Source organism: Mauremys reevesii, linkage group 6, assembly GCF_016161935.1.
Source record: "Mauremys reevesii isolate NIE-2019 linkage group 6, ASM1616193v1, whole genome shotgun sequence".
Taxonomy (NCBI): Eukaryota; Metazoa; Chordata; order Testudines; family Geoemydidae; genus Mauremys; species Mauremys reevesii.
The window spans coordinates 45,121,223-45,136,107 of record NC_052628.1 but is presented as its reverse complement, the minus strand read 5'-3'; the positions used below and the strand labels follow the sequence as shown (position 1 = coordinate 45,136,107).

At 40.7% G+C, this 14,885-nt stretch overlaps 1 protein-coding gene across 7 annotated transcripts in view; it reads left to right on the top strand.

The window, feature by feature from the left end:
- Nucleotides 1-12,195, top strand: part of HMGCR (3-hydroxy-3-methylglutaryl-CoA reductase) — a 30,026-nt gene extending 17,831 nt beyond the window's left edge. For all 7 annotated transcript variants that reach the window (XM_039544027.1, XM_039544030.1, XM_039544028.1 and 4 more), the window contains 11 exons: nucleotides 571-815; nucleotides 948-1,120; nucleotides 2,632-2,826; nucleotides 3,606-3,764; nucleotides 3,911-4,068; nucleotides 6,386-6,491; nucleotides 7,570-7,740; nucleotides 8,792-8,932; nucleotides 9,026-9,184; nucleotides 9,504-9,658; nucleotides 9,799-12,195. In XM_039544027.1, the coding sequence (XP_039399961.1) occupies nucleotides 571-815; nucleotides 948-1,120; nucleotides 2,632-2,826; nucleotides 3,606-3,764; nucleotides 3,911-4,068; nucleotides 6,386-6,491; nucleotides 7,570-7,740; nucleotides 8,792-8,932; nucleotides 9,026-9,184; nucleotides 9,504-9,658; nucleotides 9,799-9,853 (1,717 nt within the window). In that variant the 3' untranslated portion in view covers nucleotides 9,854-12,195. The remainder of the gene's footprint in view (nucleotides 1-570; nucleotides 816-947; nucleotides 1,121-2,631; nucleotides 2,827-3,605; nucleotides 3,765-3,910; nucleotides 4,069-6,385; nucleotides 6,492-7,569; nucleotides 7,741-8,791; nucleotides 8,933-9,025; nucleotides 9,185-9,503; nucleotides 9,659-9,798) is intronic.
- The last annotated feature ends 2,690 nt before the right edge of the window (nucleotides 12,196-14,885 follow it).

The window sequence follows — 14,885 nt, the reverse complement described above, 5'->3', positions numbered from 1 at the left end:
ATTTAATGGTAATTGGTGTAGTCTAGTCAGGTGCTCAAACCAGCTTCCCTTTACTCTGGGAACATGTGCACAGCTTCCCTTTACATGCACCACCCATCCCCAAGGACTTGGAATAAAGGTCCTTGTCACTGTTCTCTCTCCTTGTGATCAATTTTTTTTCTAACGTTAAAGTACTATAGACTTGATTGTCAGAGGTTCTGACAACCCACAACTCAGGTGTCACTGCTGTTCTTCAAACATGCTGAACTGCTGTGCTGTTTCTTTTCTAAAGTAACGTACTTCAATAATGTGTTATAAAGGGGGTAGAGTTCTAACAACTGCATAAATTATGATCAACATATAGCTCGTGTTAAAGCAAATGGATGCCCCAGTGATACATTTTATAAAGTGTAGCTATATACACGAGATTGTATAAACATTGCAGGTTAGCTTTGTAGCATTTTCTTGTTAGGTATTAGCTTGCATGTCTTGCTTGTTTGTTAAAGCAGTCTGTGAGTTTATAGTGCTATACAAATGTTTTTATATACTCAAAACACATTTACATTTACTTCTTGTTTGATCTTCCTTCAGAATGGCCAGTTTGGACATTGAGCAAGTAATCACTCTTGGTTTAGCTCTTCTTCTTGCTGTGAAATACATCTTCTTTGAACAGACAGAGACAGAGTCCACGCTCTCACTGAAGAACCCCATAACCTCTCCCTCGATAGTTCAGAAAAAGATTCCTGATAACTGCTGCAGAAAACAATCTGTACTTGTAAAAAATAATCAGAAATCCAGCACAGTAGAAGAGGCTGTAATTTCCAAAGAGAGAAAAGGTAATAATATATGCTTTGGATATCTTAGGTACTGAAGGATCCAATGCTGGGGCTATTTTGCAACCAGAAAACTGTAGTCTGTTTGAGATTTTTGTAATCTAAATTCCAATTTTAATTTTTGTCTTTATGCAGTTGAAGTAATAAAACCTGCATTAGCAGAGCCATCAGCCAAGGCTACATTTGTGGTTGGTAGTTGCATCCCTATGGAAACGTCTTCTCTCCTTAATAGAAAGGAGCCTGAAATTGAATTGCCCAAAGAGCCACGCTCCACTGAAGAATGTTTATGTATACTTGGAAATGCAGAGGTAAGAAAAGAGAACAATGAGGTTTCCAGTTCTACTGAGAAGTTCAAGACCAAAAAATTATAAGCAGTATTTTAAAATTTCACTGTGAAACATTGTTTGTGAATACATTCTTCAATTGACTGCATTGCTCTTACAATTGAATGTATGTGTAAATAGTATGGCTTACACTCTTAGTATACAACCATTGCAAAATGCACTTTAGAGATCATTTCTGGTGCAGTCAATTCCTGCTTTTCAATTATTTGTATATGTTCTGATTCTTGAATGCATGCAGCCAAAAATTCAGTTTTTGCTCATTTTTGTAAACAAAAGATTTGTTACCATATCTTCCCCCACAAAATTCCATATCATAGTAGCTTTCCTGCTCATGAACAACTAGAGTATTAGTCTATACATCTATTAAAGGTGGCTGGTTGAGAGCAACGTAAGGTGCTCAGTTTTCTTCACCCTCTGCTCCCAAGCTCTCTGAAATCTCCGAGGTTGTGTGGCTACTGATTCTGATTCCCCATGAGACAGAGTATTGTGCTCCCTCCAGACCAGTGGTCCCCAAGCTTTTCACATCGCATTGCCTCGCCCCCCCATCTGCATCTCCCCCATGTGAGCTGCAGTCAGGAGCTGGGGCCTGGGGGAGGGCGGGGAAAGAAGGGAGGTGTGGACAGAGGTTAGGGGGCTGAGGCTGGTGCCAGAGCCTCAAGGGCCTAGGCTGGGGGCAGGGCTGGCGCAGGAGCAGAGGCAGGGCCGGAGCAGAGCTGAGGGCAAAGAGGGGCTGGGTGGCACTCCCTCTCCACCTGCTGGGGGGGGGGGGGTGGCTCGGGCCCCACTGTGCCACCTCCCCCACTAGGGGGGGCACTCCTGACAGTTTGGGGACCACTGCTACAGACCATCAGACTTCCCCCTTTCCCGCAATATGTACTTTACAGAAAAATGTCCATTTATAAACTTGTACGTAATCTGTCTTCTTTAGATAGTTCAATACACAGAGCCAGATCCTCAGCTGGCATTTGACTTCAGTGGAACTATGTAATTAATGCTACCTGAGGATCTGTCCTGTAGTGTTTAAAGTAAGAGTCTTTCTTCACTCTGGAAAAGCAATGACATTTCGTAATGGAACTTTTAGTTTATACATAACTCTTTAGTTTGGCTAGGTATTGCAGGTTATTTGATGGTAAGCATGTACTTCAATACTTTACAATGAGTAAAAGCCTCACTCTGAATCTCACAACATTTTATAAGTTTAAATTGCAGCTGTTGTATCTTGGTGAGGTTTGTTAGTTTCCTTTTGGTTTATATGGATTCATGATTGACACAGACCAAACATTCATTTAGAATGATTTTCTTTGTATGCTGCAGTTGACTGATGTTGATAATGAAACAGATTCTTTAGGTATGATTTTCAGAAGTAAAGAGTATCCTTTACCATACTGGAAACATTAAATATTACTGGAAACATTAAAAGTTGTACTGAAGTTTGTACAAACACAAACAAAACTTTTTTTTTTTTTAATTTCTAGAAAGGTGCAAAATTTCTCACTGATGAAGAAGTCATCAACCTAGTCAATGCTAAGCATATTCCTGCTTACAAATTGGAAACTTTGATGGAAACTCAGGAACGTGGTGTATCTATTCGCAGACAGATGTTATCTCAGAAGCTCCCTGAACCTTCAGCCCTACAATATCTTCCTTATAGGCATTACAATTATTCTTTGGTAAGTATAATGGAGACAAGCAAGAGTGAATTAATTTTTAAATTTTAAGGTAACTCCTTTTGTGTGTGTTCCCCAAATTCTTCTCAAAATGATAATTCATGTGCACCACTTCCAAGGAATTAAGACAGAGCTATCAATTATAGTTTGTCTGTCTTCATACAAACACAGACTGCATGGGTATTCATTCAGTTAACATCTGAAAGTTCTCACAGACATAAGTATTGGATACTTTAATTTTTTTAAATGAAAACTTAAGAGTCCAGATAGTTTTGTAGCATGATCAAAAAGGACAGTTAATAAATTAATGTATACAGTTCCCTAATCTCAGTAAGTTTAGGGTTTTGATAATACCACAGCTGAGTTTACTGGGATGAGTGAAAATGTGAGTTGAGTCATAATAAAAGGAAAGTTATTCAAAATCCAGATTGTTAGTTGAATACAGTTTTCACTTTGTACAGTAACTCTCCTAATTGATACAAGTACATAGCATTCACTAATATAAAAAAGGTCTTTCTGCAGTTTTATCTGTTACTATACATTACTTCAATGATTAAACACTTCAGTGAACTTCAGAAGATAACTGTCAAGCTTTACTAAATACTTCCAAACTTTGTGCAGTATAAAACACTGCAGTGTAAAAATGTTGTATTTTATTGATAAGTCAGTTGGTAAAGTAGGCTAATTTTTATTTATTTTATTTGTTTGTTATCAATTTCTCAACATGCTGTCGCAATGCCGTATCCTTCATGACTGTTAAATCTAACATATTTTTTTTAAAGGTAATGGGAGCTTGCTGTGAAAATGTGATTGGATACATGCCCATCCCTGTAGGTGTAGTTGGGCCACTTTTCCTGGATAGCAAAGAGTTTCAAGTTCCAATGGCAACAACAGAAGGCTGTCTGGTAGCAAGCACAAACAGAGGGTGCAGAGCAATATGTGTAAGTAAAATTCATTCTTGGATGGTTAGCTCCTTGCCTCGATTAAGAGCCCATCAGGTAATACAAAATGCGTTGAATTGTGTAAGGTAGATATCTATTTAATTAACATTGTTATAAATCTTACTCATTTTCTCCTTTGGTCTTAGCTTGGTGGAGGAGCAAATAGCCGTATTCTAGCAGATGGGATGACTCGAGGACCGGTTGTAAGATTACCCTCTGCCTGCCAGTCTGCAGAAGTGAAGGCTTGGCTTGAAAACTCTGAAGGGTTTAAAATAGTCAAAGATGCATTTGACAGCACAAGTAGGTTAGTAGCATGGCTTTCTGAAAAGTATTTACTAATGTAAATCTATAATGAAATACAGAAATCTCCCATGTTTAGGTGTACTACGATGCAAGAAATTACATGATACTAGATTCAGGGATTCAAATAACTTTGGTCTAAGTAATCAACATCATCTTTCATTGCCAATATCTGGTTAACCATTAGGGCTACAAACAAATGTTATATCCCCTAGGAAAATAAGGAATTCAATCACAGCAAGAAAAAGGAAGTTAAAACGGTATTATTCTGATTACCATTCATACTTGTTACTACCTCCAAAAACACACACACACTTCAGTTCTGACTTGATTTTAGTGGTCGTTATCCTGCACTTGTAGAATTAGAACCAATGTTGTACACCACCATCTAATCTTTCAAATGATATAACATGTTCTGCTCTAATTCTAGGGGCTAAAGAGAATATTGACCCTATAATGCCAGAACTGACAGGGTGGGGAGCATAACAGTATTAAAAGTATCATGATTTAGAGCATGAATGTCATAACTTCTTTTATCCCCATCCCTCCCCAATATTTGTTGTTGTATATTAACTCTGGAAAATCGAAGACTGATTTTTCAGTATTTGGTTAGCAGAGTCATATTCCACAAAAGCAGGTGGAGGTCAGTAGTACGCATGAGCATATTCCAGCAAGGCTTGATACCATGGTATAGAACCATCCATCCTGCTGTTGAATAATGTGCAATATCTTCAAGTTAGTTTGTTCTTGCTTACTGCATAGCAATAGAATTGGGTTGTGGGACATGCCTTCACTATCACTGCTCTAGACACTGTTTCTGTATATAACTAACTTAAGAATTGCCACATCTCCCTCTCTTAGTAGTTAATATTCAATAACAGTGGTGAGCTGGAGCCAGTTCGTGGGAACCGGTTGTTAAATTTAGAAGCCCTTTTAGAACCGGTTGTCTTGCATGGGCTTCTAAATTTAACAACCAGTAAGTTGAAGTGACCCAGGAGCGTAGCTAGGGGCGGAGCAGGGGGAGCAGCCGTTCCCCCCCAGCACATTATCCAAAAGTGGTGCCTTAGGCGCCGACTCCCGTGGGTGCTCCAGCGCCCCAGCCCCAGCTCACCTCCGCTCCGCCTCCTCCCCTGAACGCTCTGCTCCGCTTCTCCTCCTCCCCCCCGCTTCCTGCGAATCAGCTGTTCGCCCGGGAAGCCTGGGAGGGCGGAGAAGCGGTGTGGCGGCTTCACGCTCAGGCCCAGGGAGGCAGAGACGGAGCAGAGGTGAGCTGAGGCGGGGGGGCCACCCCCACTGCAGCAGGTAACCGGAGGGGGGCGTGCAAGGGGAACTGCTCCCCGCCCCAGCTCGCCTCCGCCTCCATGGGCCTGAGTGCGAAGCCGCCGCTTGCTTCTCAGTCCTCCCAGGCTTCCTACGCGAACAGCTGATTTGCAGGAAGCGGGGGCGCTGCGAGCTTGGCCTGACCCGGTGCTCCAGGTGCTGCGTGGCGGCAGCATGGCCTGGCTCCAGCCGAGCGGCACGGCTGTAGCGCTGCCAGCCACCTCCAGGCAGCGGTAAGGGGGTAGGGAGTGCAGTGGGGGGTGTTGGATAGAGGGCAGGGGAGTTCTTAGGGGTTGGGGTGGTCAGAGGGCGGGTAGCAGGAGTGTTGAATGGGGGCAAGGGTCCCGGGGGAGCAGTCAGGAAGGACGGGGGGGGCGGTGGGAGGCAGTCAGGGGCAGGAGTCCCGGGGGGCCATCAGAAATGAGAGGAGGGGTTGTATGGGGCAACAGGGGGCAGTCAGGGTACAGGGAAGGGGGGTGGATAGGGAAGAGGTCCCGGGGGGGCATGAAGGAACGTGGGGGATTGGATGGGGCAGGAGAACTGGGGGGTGGGTGCGGACCACAACCCCCTTGTGGGGTGAGGAGTGAACCGGTTGTTACGATTTTGGCAGCTCATCACTGGTAACACAGAATTTTTTTTGTTGGGGATGGAGGGAGGGAATTGTTTGAAATTAGGTAACTACAACACTAAGATCCTATATTTCACAAATTGAAGGGCTAGAAAAATTAGGCAAACAGTACAGTTACTTTCAGGAGCAGTAAATTTTCTTAAACATTTGTCTTGGATCAGCTGTCAGAGGACTTTGTGCCTGGTAGTTGTTGCTGATTTAGTTTTGAGCATAGAGCAGGAGGAGGAGTGCACATTGTGCATGGTGCTTAACAGGGTTATCTAGAACTAATGGCTGACTGTCATTTGTAGCCGAAAAGCAGCCTGTAGTCTTTAGCGAGATAAGGGAGAGAGAAGGAATTGTAAGTAGTCAGTTGATTCTCTTTTATTTACAGGTTTGCTCGTCTGCAAAAGCTTCACATCAGTCTGGCTGGTCGTAACCTCTATATCCGTTTTCAGTCTGAAACAGGGGATGCAATGGGAATGAACATGATCTCAAAAGTAAGATCCAGTCTGTTTCTACTTAGCAGTTTTTAAAAAAAACTAGTTAAAGCATGTCACTAAATTAACTCTGAGTTAGTTTGTCCTGTCTTACATGACTATACAGGGAGTGTAAGCAAGGACACAGGACTCCCCACTTCCCTCCCTTTCTTTTTCTGGGGCTTGTATAAGGGCCATCCAGAATCAGAGTCCTGTGTTAGGGTTTATAGTGCTTTTGAGAGTAAAATTTACTTTCTGTCCCTGAAGTGCTTAAATCTAAAATAGGCAAAACAGGTTTACATGAGTGAGAAATTAAAGTGATTATTAATCCTACCTCAACTTCATTCTTATTGGCCATCTTCCCATATGAACTTGATTTTTTTTACCTTTGCTTGTTTTATTTACCTTAGGCAATTTACCGAGGGCAGGCTGTGTTTCTCTCTAGTGATATAAAATGGTAAACTGTAATGGTTTAGTTTTGTGTCTTTGACCATAATCAAGGGTAGTACCTAAGCAATGAAGACTGGAGAGTTAAAATTACTATATTTAAAAAGAAAAAGAATCTGCTCATGTAACTCAGGCTCTCCTTCTTCCCCCAGTCCAGAATAAAGGGAAGAATTGATCCCAGAGTATTAAGATCCATGTTGTGTGCATACCTTGATAAGTGCCAGTGTTCTCTGGTCCTATGTGGCCACTCTGGAGTTAGAGAGGGCAGAGCTTCCACCCACCTGTGCAGTCCCAGGATGAGACACCATGCATGGTGGGGAGGAGAAAGGGCTTGTGAATTCATTATTTCCTCTACAAGCAAGTGAGTGAGATGGGGGCAGAGCAATGATTATACATTATCCCTACCCCCAGCACCATCTAACCCAAAAGGGGAGTCCAGGTTCCTCTGTGAGGAACAATTCCTTCCCATTGCTGCTCCTGGAGTAGCACAGTGATGTGCTTTCCTTGCACAGGGGTTGAGCCCAAAGGTTCAGTCTAGCCCTGATGTCTTACCGTCTCTGTGATGGTTAGTCACATATTAGTTAAGTTCTCCAGTGGTTTATAATACAATCCTCATGAGAAGTTAAGCTTCATTTATATCTGCTTCTGTCAGGGTACCGAAAAGGCACTTGCGAGACTGCAAGAAGAGTTTCCTGATCTCCAGGTTCTGGCTATTAGTGGTAACTATTGTACAGACAAAAAGCCTGCTGCCATAAATTGGATAGAAGGCAGAGGGAAGTCTGTTGTCTGTGAAGCAGTCATTCCAGCCAAGGTGGTCAGAGAAGTAAGTACCGCTTTGATTCATCTTGAAAAAAAGCATTTTTTTTCTAACCAAATTCATCCCTTTTATAAAAATTTAACTTGAAATTGAAATTTATAAATTGTACATAATGATGACTCTTCACTTTGAGCATTATTGTAGGATCATGGAAGTTATAGATAAAAATGACCTACTAGTAGAGGATTTTTCATTCAATATTCTTTTCTGCTGTCTGGTTTAAAATGTCTGAAGTGGTTGGTCTTCCACCCCTTCTTTTGAAGACTATTGCACAGTCTAATAGATCTGACACTTCAGTATTCAGTTCAGTTTTAATAACCTTTGTAACCGGTCCCTTGGATACTCCATGGCAAATTAATCTGCAGCAGTTAGCCTGGGTTCTGCTACACCTCACAGTGCACAAGACCGGAAATTCTTTGCAACCTTCATGTAAAGAGGTTTTGATTGAATTAAATATGAAAATGAGTAATGCAATCAGTAGTATTTCTTGTGACTTAATTTGATATTTAATTTTGTAGTGCCCCGGAACTTTTAACTTTCAGTTGTACTGCAGAATTTTGTATTAAAAATATATAACTACATTGTAGAAGTCATTGGGGGAAGCTGGAGATTGTGGCCAGCTGGGATGAGGACAGTTGAGGGGTTTTGCTATTTGGAGTTACCTTGGAAGCAGGTTGGTACTATCATAGCTCATTAACAGGCTTTTTCTGCCAAACTATTTTTATATTGTCATCATTAAGTTTCAAATTTAATGTCAACATTCCATTGAAATAAATGGGGTGGTTCACCACATCTCTTAGAAGTATTTATTTCAGGCTTATCTGCAGACTCAGGCAAATACCTCTGCACTGGTTTGCATTCCATTTATATTTAGAAAGTTTTAGTAACTGTAAGAGCTTAAATTATTTTCTTTTAAATGAAAGTCTGCATTTCAGAGAACTGTTCTGCAGCAAGTTCCTCAGTCATGGAATCACAGTCTGAGTGCTAATACTATACAACATGGGATTACTACTGCTGTCTAATGAGAAGTATAATAAAAGCATATGGCTTTGTCTAGGTATTGAAGACTACGACTGAAGCTATGGTTGAGGTTAACATAAACAAAAATTTGGTGGGCTCTGCAATGGCTGGTAGCATAGGTGGCTATAACGCCCACGCAGCAAACATTGTCACAGCTATCTACATTGCTTGTGGACAGGTAAGTTCAGCCAATTCACAGCACTATTGGGTTTTAGTTTTTTAAATATATTCTTAAGATAGCTGAACTAAATGTTTTTATTCTGACTTTAAGGATGCAGCACAGAATGTGGGCAGCTCTAACTGCATCACTCTGATGGAGTCAACAGGTCCCACAAATGAAGATCTGTATATCAGCTGCACAATGCCCTCTATAGAAATTGGAACAGTTGGTGGAGGGACCAACTTGCTACCACAGCAAGCCTGTTTGCAGGTACAAAGCATCAAAGAAAATTAAAATAACATCAGTTTAAACCAAAACGCCTTCTGGTTCTATTGTATACTGTGTGTCTAAGTAATACTGCAAGTTTTTTTCAAACTTTAGTAGGCTTTAAGATATGACTACCTAGAGTTCTAAAGAGTATTCATGCATCTAATTTTGAAGCTAAATGCTACTTTTTAATGTCTGAGGGACTTAAAAGCTGGTTTGTTTCACAATTTAGTAAGGACTATTAAATAACTCTTAACTGAACACAAATTTACCTTTACCAACACTTGGTTTTAAAGTGGATGTTGGATATTTTTGTCTACAGATGTTAGGGGTCCAGGGTGCAAGTCAAGAAAATCCTGGTGAAAATGCACGTCAGCTTGCTAAAATTGTATGTGCTACAGTAATGGCAGGGGAATTATCATTAATGGCAGCACTGGCAGCTGGACATCTAGTGAAAAGCCACATGATTCACAATAGGTAAGAAACGCAAAGCTTAGTACTATTCTGTGTCTTCCTCTGACCCAAATACAGCACAATATGTAATAATGGTACATGAAACAGTTAAAGCTACAGAGAGAGTGCTGACTCCAAATGGCTTATCTTACTATTTTTGTTAGGTCAAAAATAAATCTACAAGATCTTCAAGGAACCTGCACCAAGAAAGCAGCTTGAATGTCAGAGGAGCGTTGAAGTGAACCATTGCCATAGCAACTGACCAGGACTAAAGAATAATATATATTTATGAATTTTAGAAGGCAGTCTTCAGTACAAGGATTTTTGTGGAAGATAATTGAGAAGATCAGCAGACTTGTGATCAGTGAAACTCCTCCTTATGACTTTGACTTTCTTCAGCAGCTAAAAATTACTTCCTTTATGGAGATCCCAGATGTCTTGAACATGGCTTTAGAGTTTTTGATATTTTTCTTACTCTGTTCATGCTCTTCTGAAGGGTCAGCTTTATGTCATTAAGGATTGAGGGTATTTTGACTAGTGAACTCCCAGTTATGACTGAGATGGAAAACAAGTTCTGTAGTGTAATTTGTTGTATGTTTAAAAAATGATTTGGCTAAAATTGGTTTGTATGTAATGTTCCTTATGATTTTTGTTTTCTGGTTAAAAAAGTAAGTTTTAAATATAAAGTGATAGCAGCCTAATTGCTTCCATGAATTCCTGATTTTAATTTTGTTTGTTCAAGTTTTAAGCTTAGGTCTTGGGTTATGAGATAATTTTATTGAGTCTCACATTAATCTGTAGAAACATTGATCTATTTATAGTACTTCACTTGCTGCTGTTCTACTTAAGTATTAGCTCCCTAACTGAGTTAAATCATTTTTTCCTTTAAGGAAAATCTGTTGCTACAAAGTGCAGAAATGTTTGACATTCTTTAATAGGGGTATGAAACCACTGCGTTCAACTGTCTGGTCATTTTGTTCAGAGAGAAGTACTGTATCATGACTTTCTAAAACTTTCATGATACAGATATAGAAACGATTACACATCAGGCCAGTTAGAGCTTTGATAACAATACAGTTTTTTAAATAACTTTTTCTGTAAGTAGCAATGGATTCAAGTGAATGAATCAAGAACAGATGTTTACACTTTTAAAATCTCATCTTTTTAAAGTACAGTGCGTTTGCACCTTAATAATTTTTGGTGTTCAACACTTCTTTCCCAGGGATAGGTGTTTGATCTCTGCTTAACTTGGAGATGTAATAAAGCCAGAAAAATCACGTGTCTTTAATGTTCCAGTTGGTTTTTATGTTTGATTCTTTTTAAATGTTTTCTTTTGTGAAAAAAACTATAATTTTTCTTCTGAAAAATCCAGTTTATCCATCTTACGAAAACTTACAAGGGTTCATTGAAATGATGGTACTAGAAAGATTAACACAAAAAATGTAACTGTCCATTAAAATACTGTATTTGGACCAGTGAGATAACATAGGGTGTTTCTTAACATTATGCAGGAAATATTAGGTAGGTTTATTTTGGTTTGACTTACTACTGAGAAAACGAGTATCAGTTGATATGCTAAATATTTATCCTGTCCAGTCACTGAAGGAAAACTATAAATGGATTTGAACATTCCTTCTTACTAGAAGGATGTTGTCAGCAGGTTGGTCTTTTTCTGGGGATACAGAGGCATTTCGGGGGTGCGGATGAAAGAGAGGGAATGCTGTTCTCCTAATGTGCAAGCTTGGTATAACTTGTGAGGGACTGATCTTGTAGAACATCAACTCTAATATTAATGTATTGGTCTCATAAAGCTATCATTCAAGCCAGAAGACATACTACATGCTAGGTATGCTGTGGTAGCATGTAAATATCATGAATGTTTATCTTTCTGCAGTATTGTTATCAGTAGTTTTTCTTATTTATGCAGAGTTGAAACTGCTTTGTTTCTATGTTCAACCAGTGATTTATTATTTAAAGTAACACTGAGCTGGCAATAAGTGGTGGTTCAGTGTTCATTTTGGTGAATGTAACTGACATTCTGTCTTGCAGAATTAACATTTTGTATTATTACTAAATTGTGTACATTTTGGTACAGAATACTTTTTCAGTTTCAGTAAAACAATGGAAAAGCATTTTGGCTTAATTGTGATATTTAAGTATAATCAGTGACTTTACTAAATATTAATCACTGTTTCAGGGATTGCTAACATATTGTTTTTTGGTGGTATGAAGAACACTTATGGAGTTGCAATAACTTCTCAATACAGTAGTTGAGAATGAAACTTTCCATTGAGGCCTATTTTGGACACTTCTCCCTACTTTCCAGAGAAGAAGTCTATTTTGCCTGGAATTTTTTTGGTAGTGGTCTGCTAAAACAATATTTTTTGCAAAGTCTGTGATGGTCATTTCAGAGAGATGTGTGACCCGAAACACAAAAATGCACTTTTAGAAAAGTCTTCCAATCTGTTTGGGATAGGAACTCTAAACTTACTGCATTCACTCTGCATCAGTAAAAGCTAGTGCATCAAAATTAACTGACCAATATGTTACTCACTACATTACACATAACTCTTGAACATTAAGATTATTTACAAGGAGGAGGGAGAACTCTCAAATGAAAGTACCAGACACACAACTATGTAAATAAATATTTAATCTTAAGACTGAGTCAAATAATAAGTACTTATTTTTTAAGTTAGCAAATTTTAAAGTTTTAAAAAATCGTAATCTGGAAATAAGGGTTTTTAAACCACTTTTCCATTAAACAAAAAATCTGGAAATATATACCAAGTTTGACTCCCTCAATTTCAGCTAGGAGCCAAAAATCCTACTATCACAAAGAAATCTATCGTCCACACCTTTCCATTTAGAAGCTAAAGTACTGATCAGAGCCTCTCCTCCCCTTGTGTTTCAGGTTCTAGTCCATAATATACTTTCCATGTCTGGCCCCTCCCAATATCCAGCATTAGTCCACTAATTCCCTACAACCGGATACTCTTTCAGCTTCCTCTCTACATCTCATGCTCTAGACCAGGGGTCTCAAACATGCAGCCCGTGGAGTTATTAGCTGCAGCCCGGCAAGCTCCCCGCATGCCCCTCCGCTCCGAGTTATTTCCTGTGGTCGCCAAGTTCCCCTCCCCCGCCGCCCCTTCTCCCCCCCAGCACGCCGCCTCCCCGCTCCTCTGCCTACCTCAAGGCACTTCCTTTCCATGGTGGGGAGGGGGAGAGCAGAGAGCTGTGCACTCAGGGGAGGGGGCAGAGATGGGGCGGGGATTTGGGGAAGGGGTTGGAATAGGGGTGGGGGGGCCTTATGGAAGGGGTGGATTGGGGGTGGGGCCGGGGGCAAAGGGAGGCGGGTTGCAGTAATGCGGCCCTCGGGCCAATGCACTAGTCCTCATGTGGCCCTTGTGGTCATTTGAGTTTGAGATCCCTGCTCTAGACCAGGGGTAGAGATCAACTTTATATATGGCACAAATAATTATTGATTCTCTATGAAGCCCCTTTTATTGTACGCAAAACACAGCAGTGGAACCTCTTACCACAAATGCAAAGTTTGGGGACTGAGGTGGGTCCAAGACGGAAGATACATGCTTACAACAAACCACCCTCAGAAACAAAAAACACCCTGAAACCAACATAGAGCACTTGTAATTGGATGGCTGAGGTCAGGCTCTTAGAGCTGCAGCTGTCTAACGGCTACAGTAGGGTAACAGATATATTTTTAAAAACATGTTGGCTAACGTTAAATCTCAGCATAGATGGAGTAAATTGTATTTGAACATGTTAGCTGATTGAGGTGAACCCTAGGCTGGCTTTCCTCCTCAACCCTGAGCATCGGGGGCTGATTCACTTTCCTCCTCCGGAGTGGCTCTGCCACCCTACCACACACACAGACTTGGTCCAGGGCTATACTTAGACTTTGCCAGTGTGGAGGCAGAGTATACAGGCAAAACTGCTCTTTTGCAGGTGTAGCCTTTTCCAGCCATCTTGAGCAAAATAAGCTACCCAGCAAGAGCTCAGTTTTGCTGAAATAACTGCATCAAAAGCAGGGGCTTTTGGTGGCTCAGCTATGTCAGTCATAAATCACAGCTATGGCAGCAAAAGTCTGTGGTGTAGACCTGGCCTTGGCTATAGTAGTTCTGTGCCCTCCTGCAGGACCCTCCAGTATAGGAGTTGTTCAGGCATCACAGTGGAGTGTTATTGGTCAGTCAGTTCCCAGAGAGGACCAGGCTTTAGAAATTCTGGCAGATAGATCTGCAGATTTGACATTACATCCGCCTGTCAATTTCATAGACAAACCACAATACCAGATACATGCCCTGATATTTGCATGGGTGATGTTGCAGGTGATATTCTAGATGTCCTACCACTCAAGGGTGTGGGGGGAAAACATTAGATGACAGTGGTCCATCCCCATTTCATAGGGGTACAATATTATACAATGGAAGGGCAAATTTAAATGGTGGTTCCAGGAATAAGCCTCCAGCTCAGGCTTTTACAACTGCAATTCTGTCTTGCTGAACAAATATAGGACCTTAAAAAGAATAAGAGACAGGATAGTTGAAAATATAAAGGATGCCAAGTTGTCAGAACAGTGTCTGTTCGCCTTAGATCTCTCACTAATGAAAATAAAGGATTGCAAGAAACCATAAAGAAGCAGTAATGTGATACATGTTATCAACAAAGGGGCAAGCACATCAGATAACACTGACACTGTGAGGATGATGAAACATTTGAGAGGCCCAAGGTCTATGAAAACAGTGCACAACTAGATACGGAGACCAAAACAACCTGTAGAAGAGGGAAGAACAGAAAATCTGTGGAAGATGTAAAAGCCTGAGCTGAAAAATCTGTCCAGCAAAAAAAAAAAAAGGGGGGGGGGGGGAGGAAGGGAGGAGAGAGAAGCTACAAAAATTGCCATTTTGAAATAGCATGCAAGCCATCAAAAACAATCCAGGATGGCGTACGCTCATTAAATTGTACTGAATCCATACGCCTAAGAGAGAGAGATCCTCAAGCCTCATAAAATGAAATATGCCATCAGCTTTTCAACCAAATAATATTCTCTGTGTAACAAAGTGGAGCTGGAAACCAGACTTCCCTCTTCCCTTCTTCTGTCTTCCAATAAAAAGGACTAGGCAGCATGCCCACTCTCTTCCACCATCCTCTTCTGTGTCCACTTGCCATTCCATGTTCAGGCTCATGGACCAAACTACAAATCTATTATAAGGGCCTGGTGTATACAGAGATT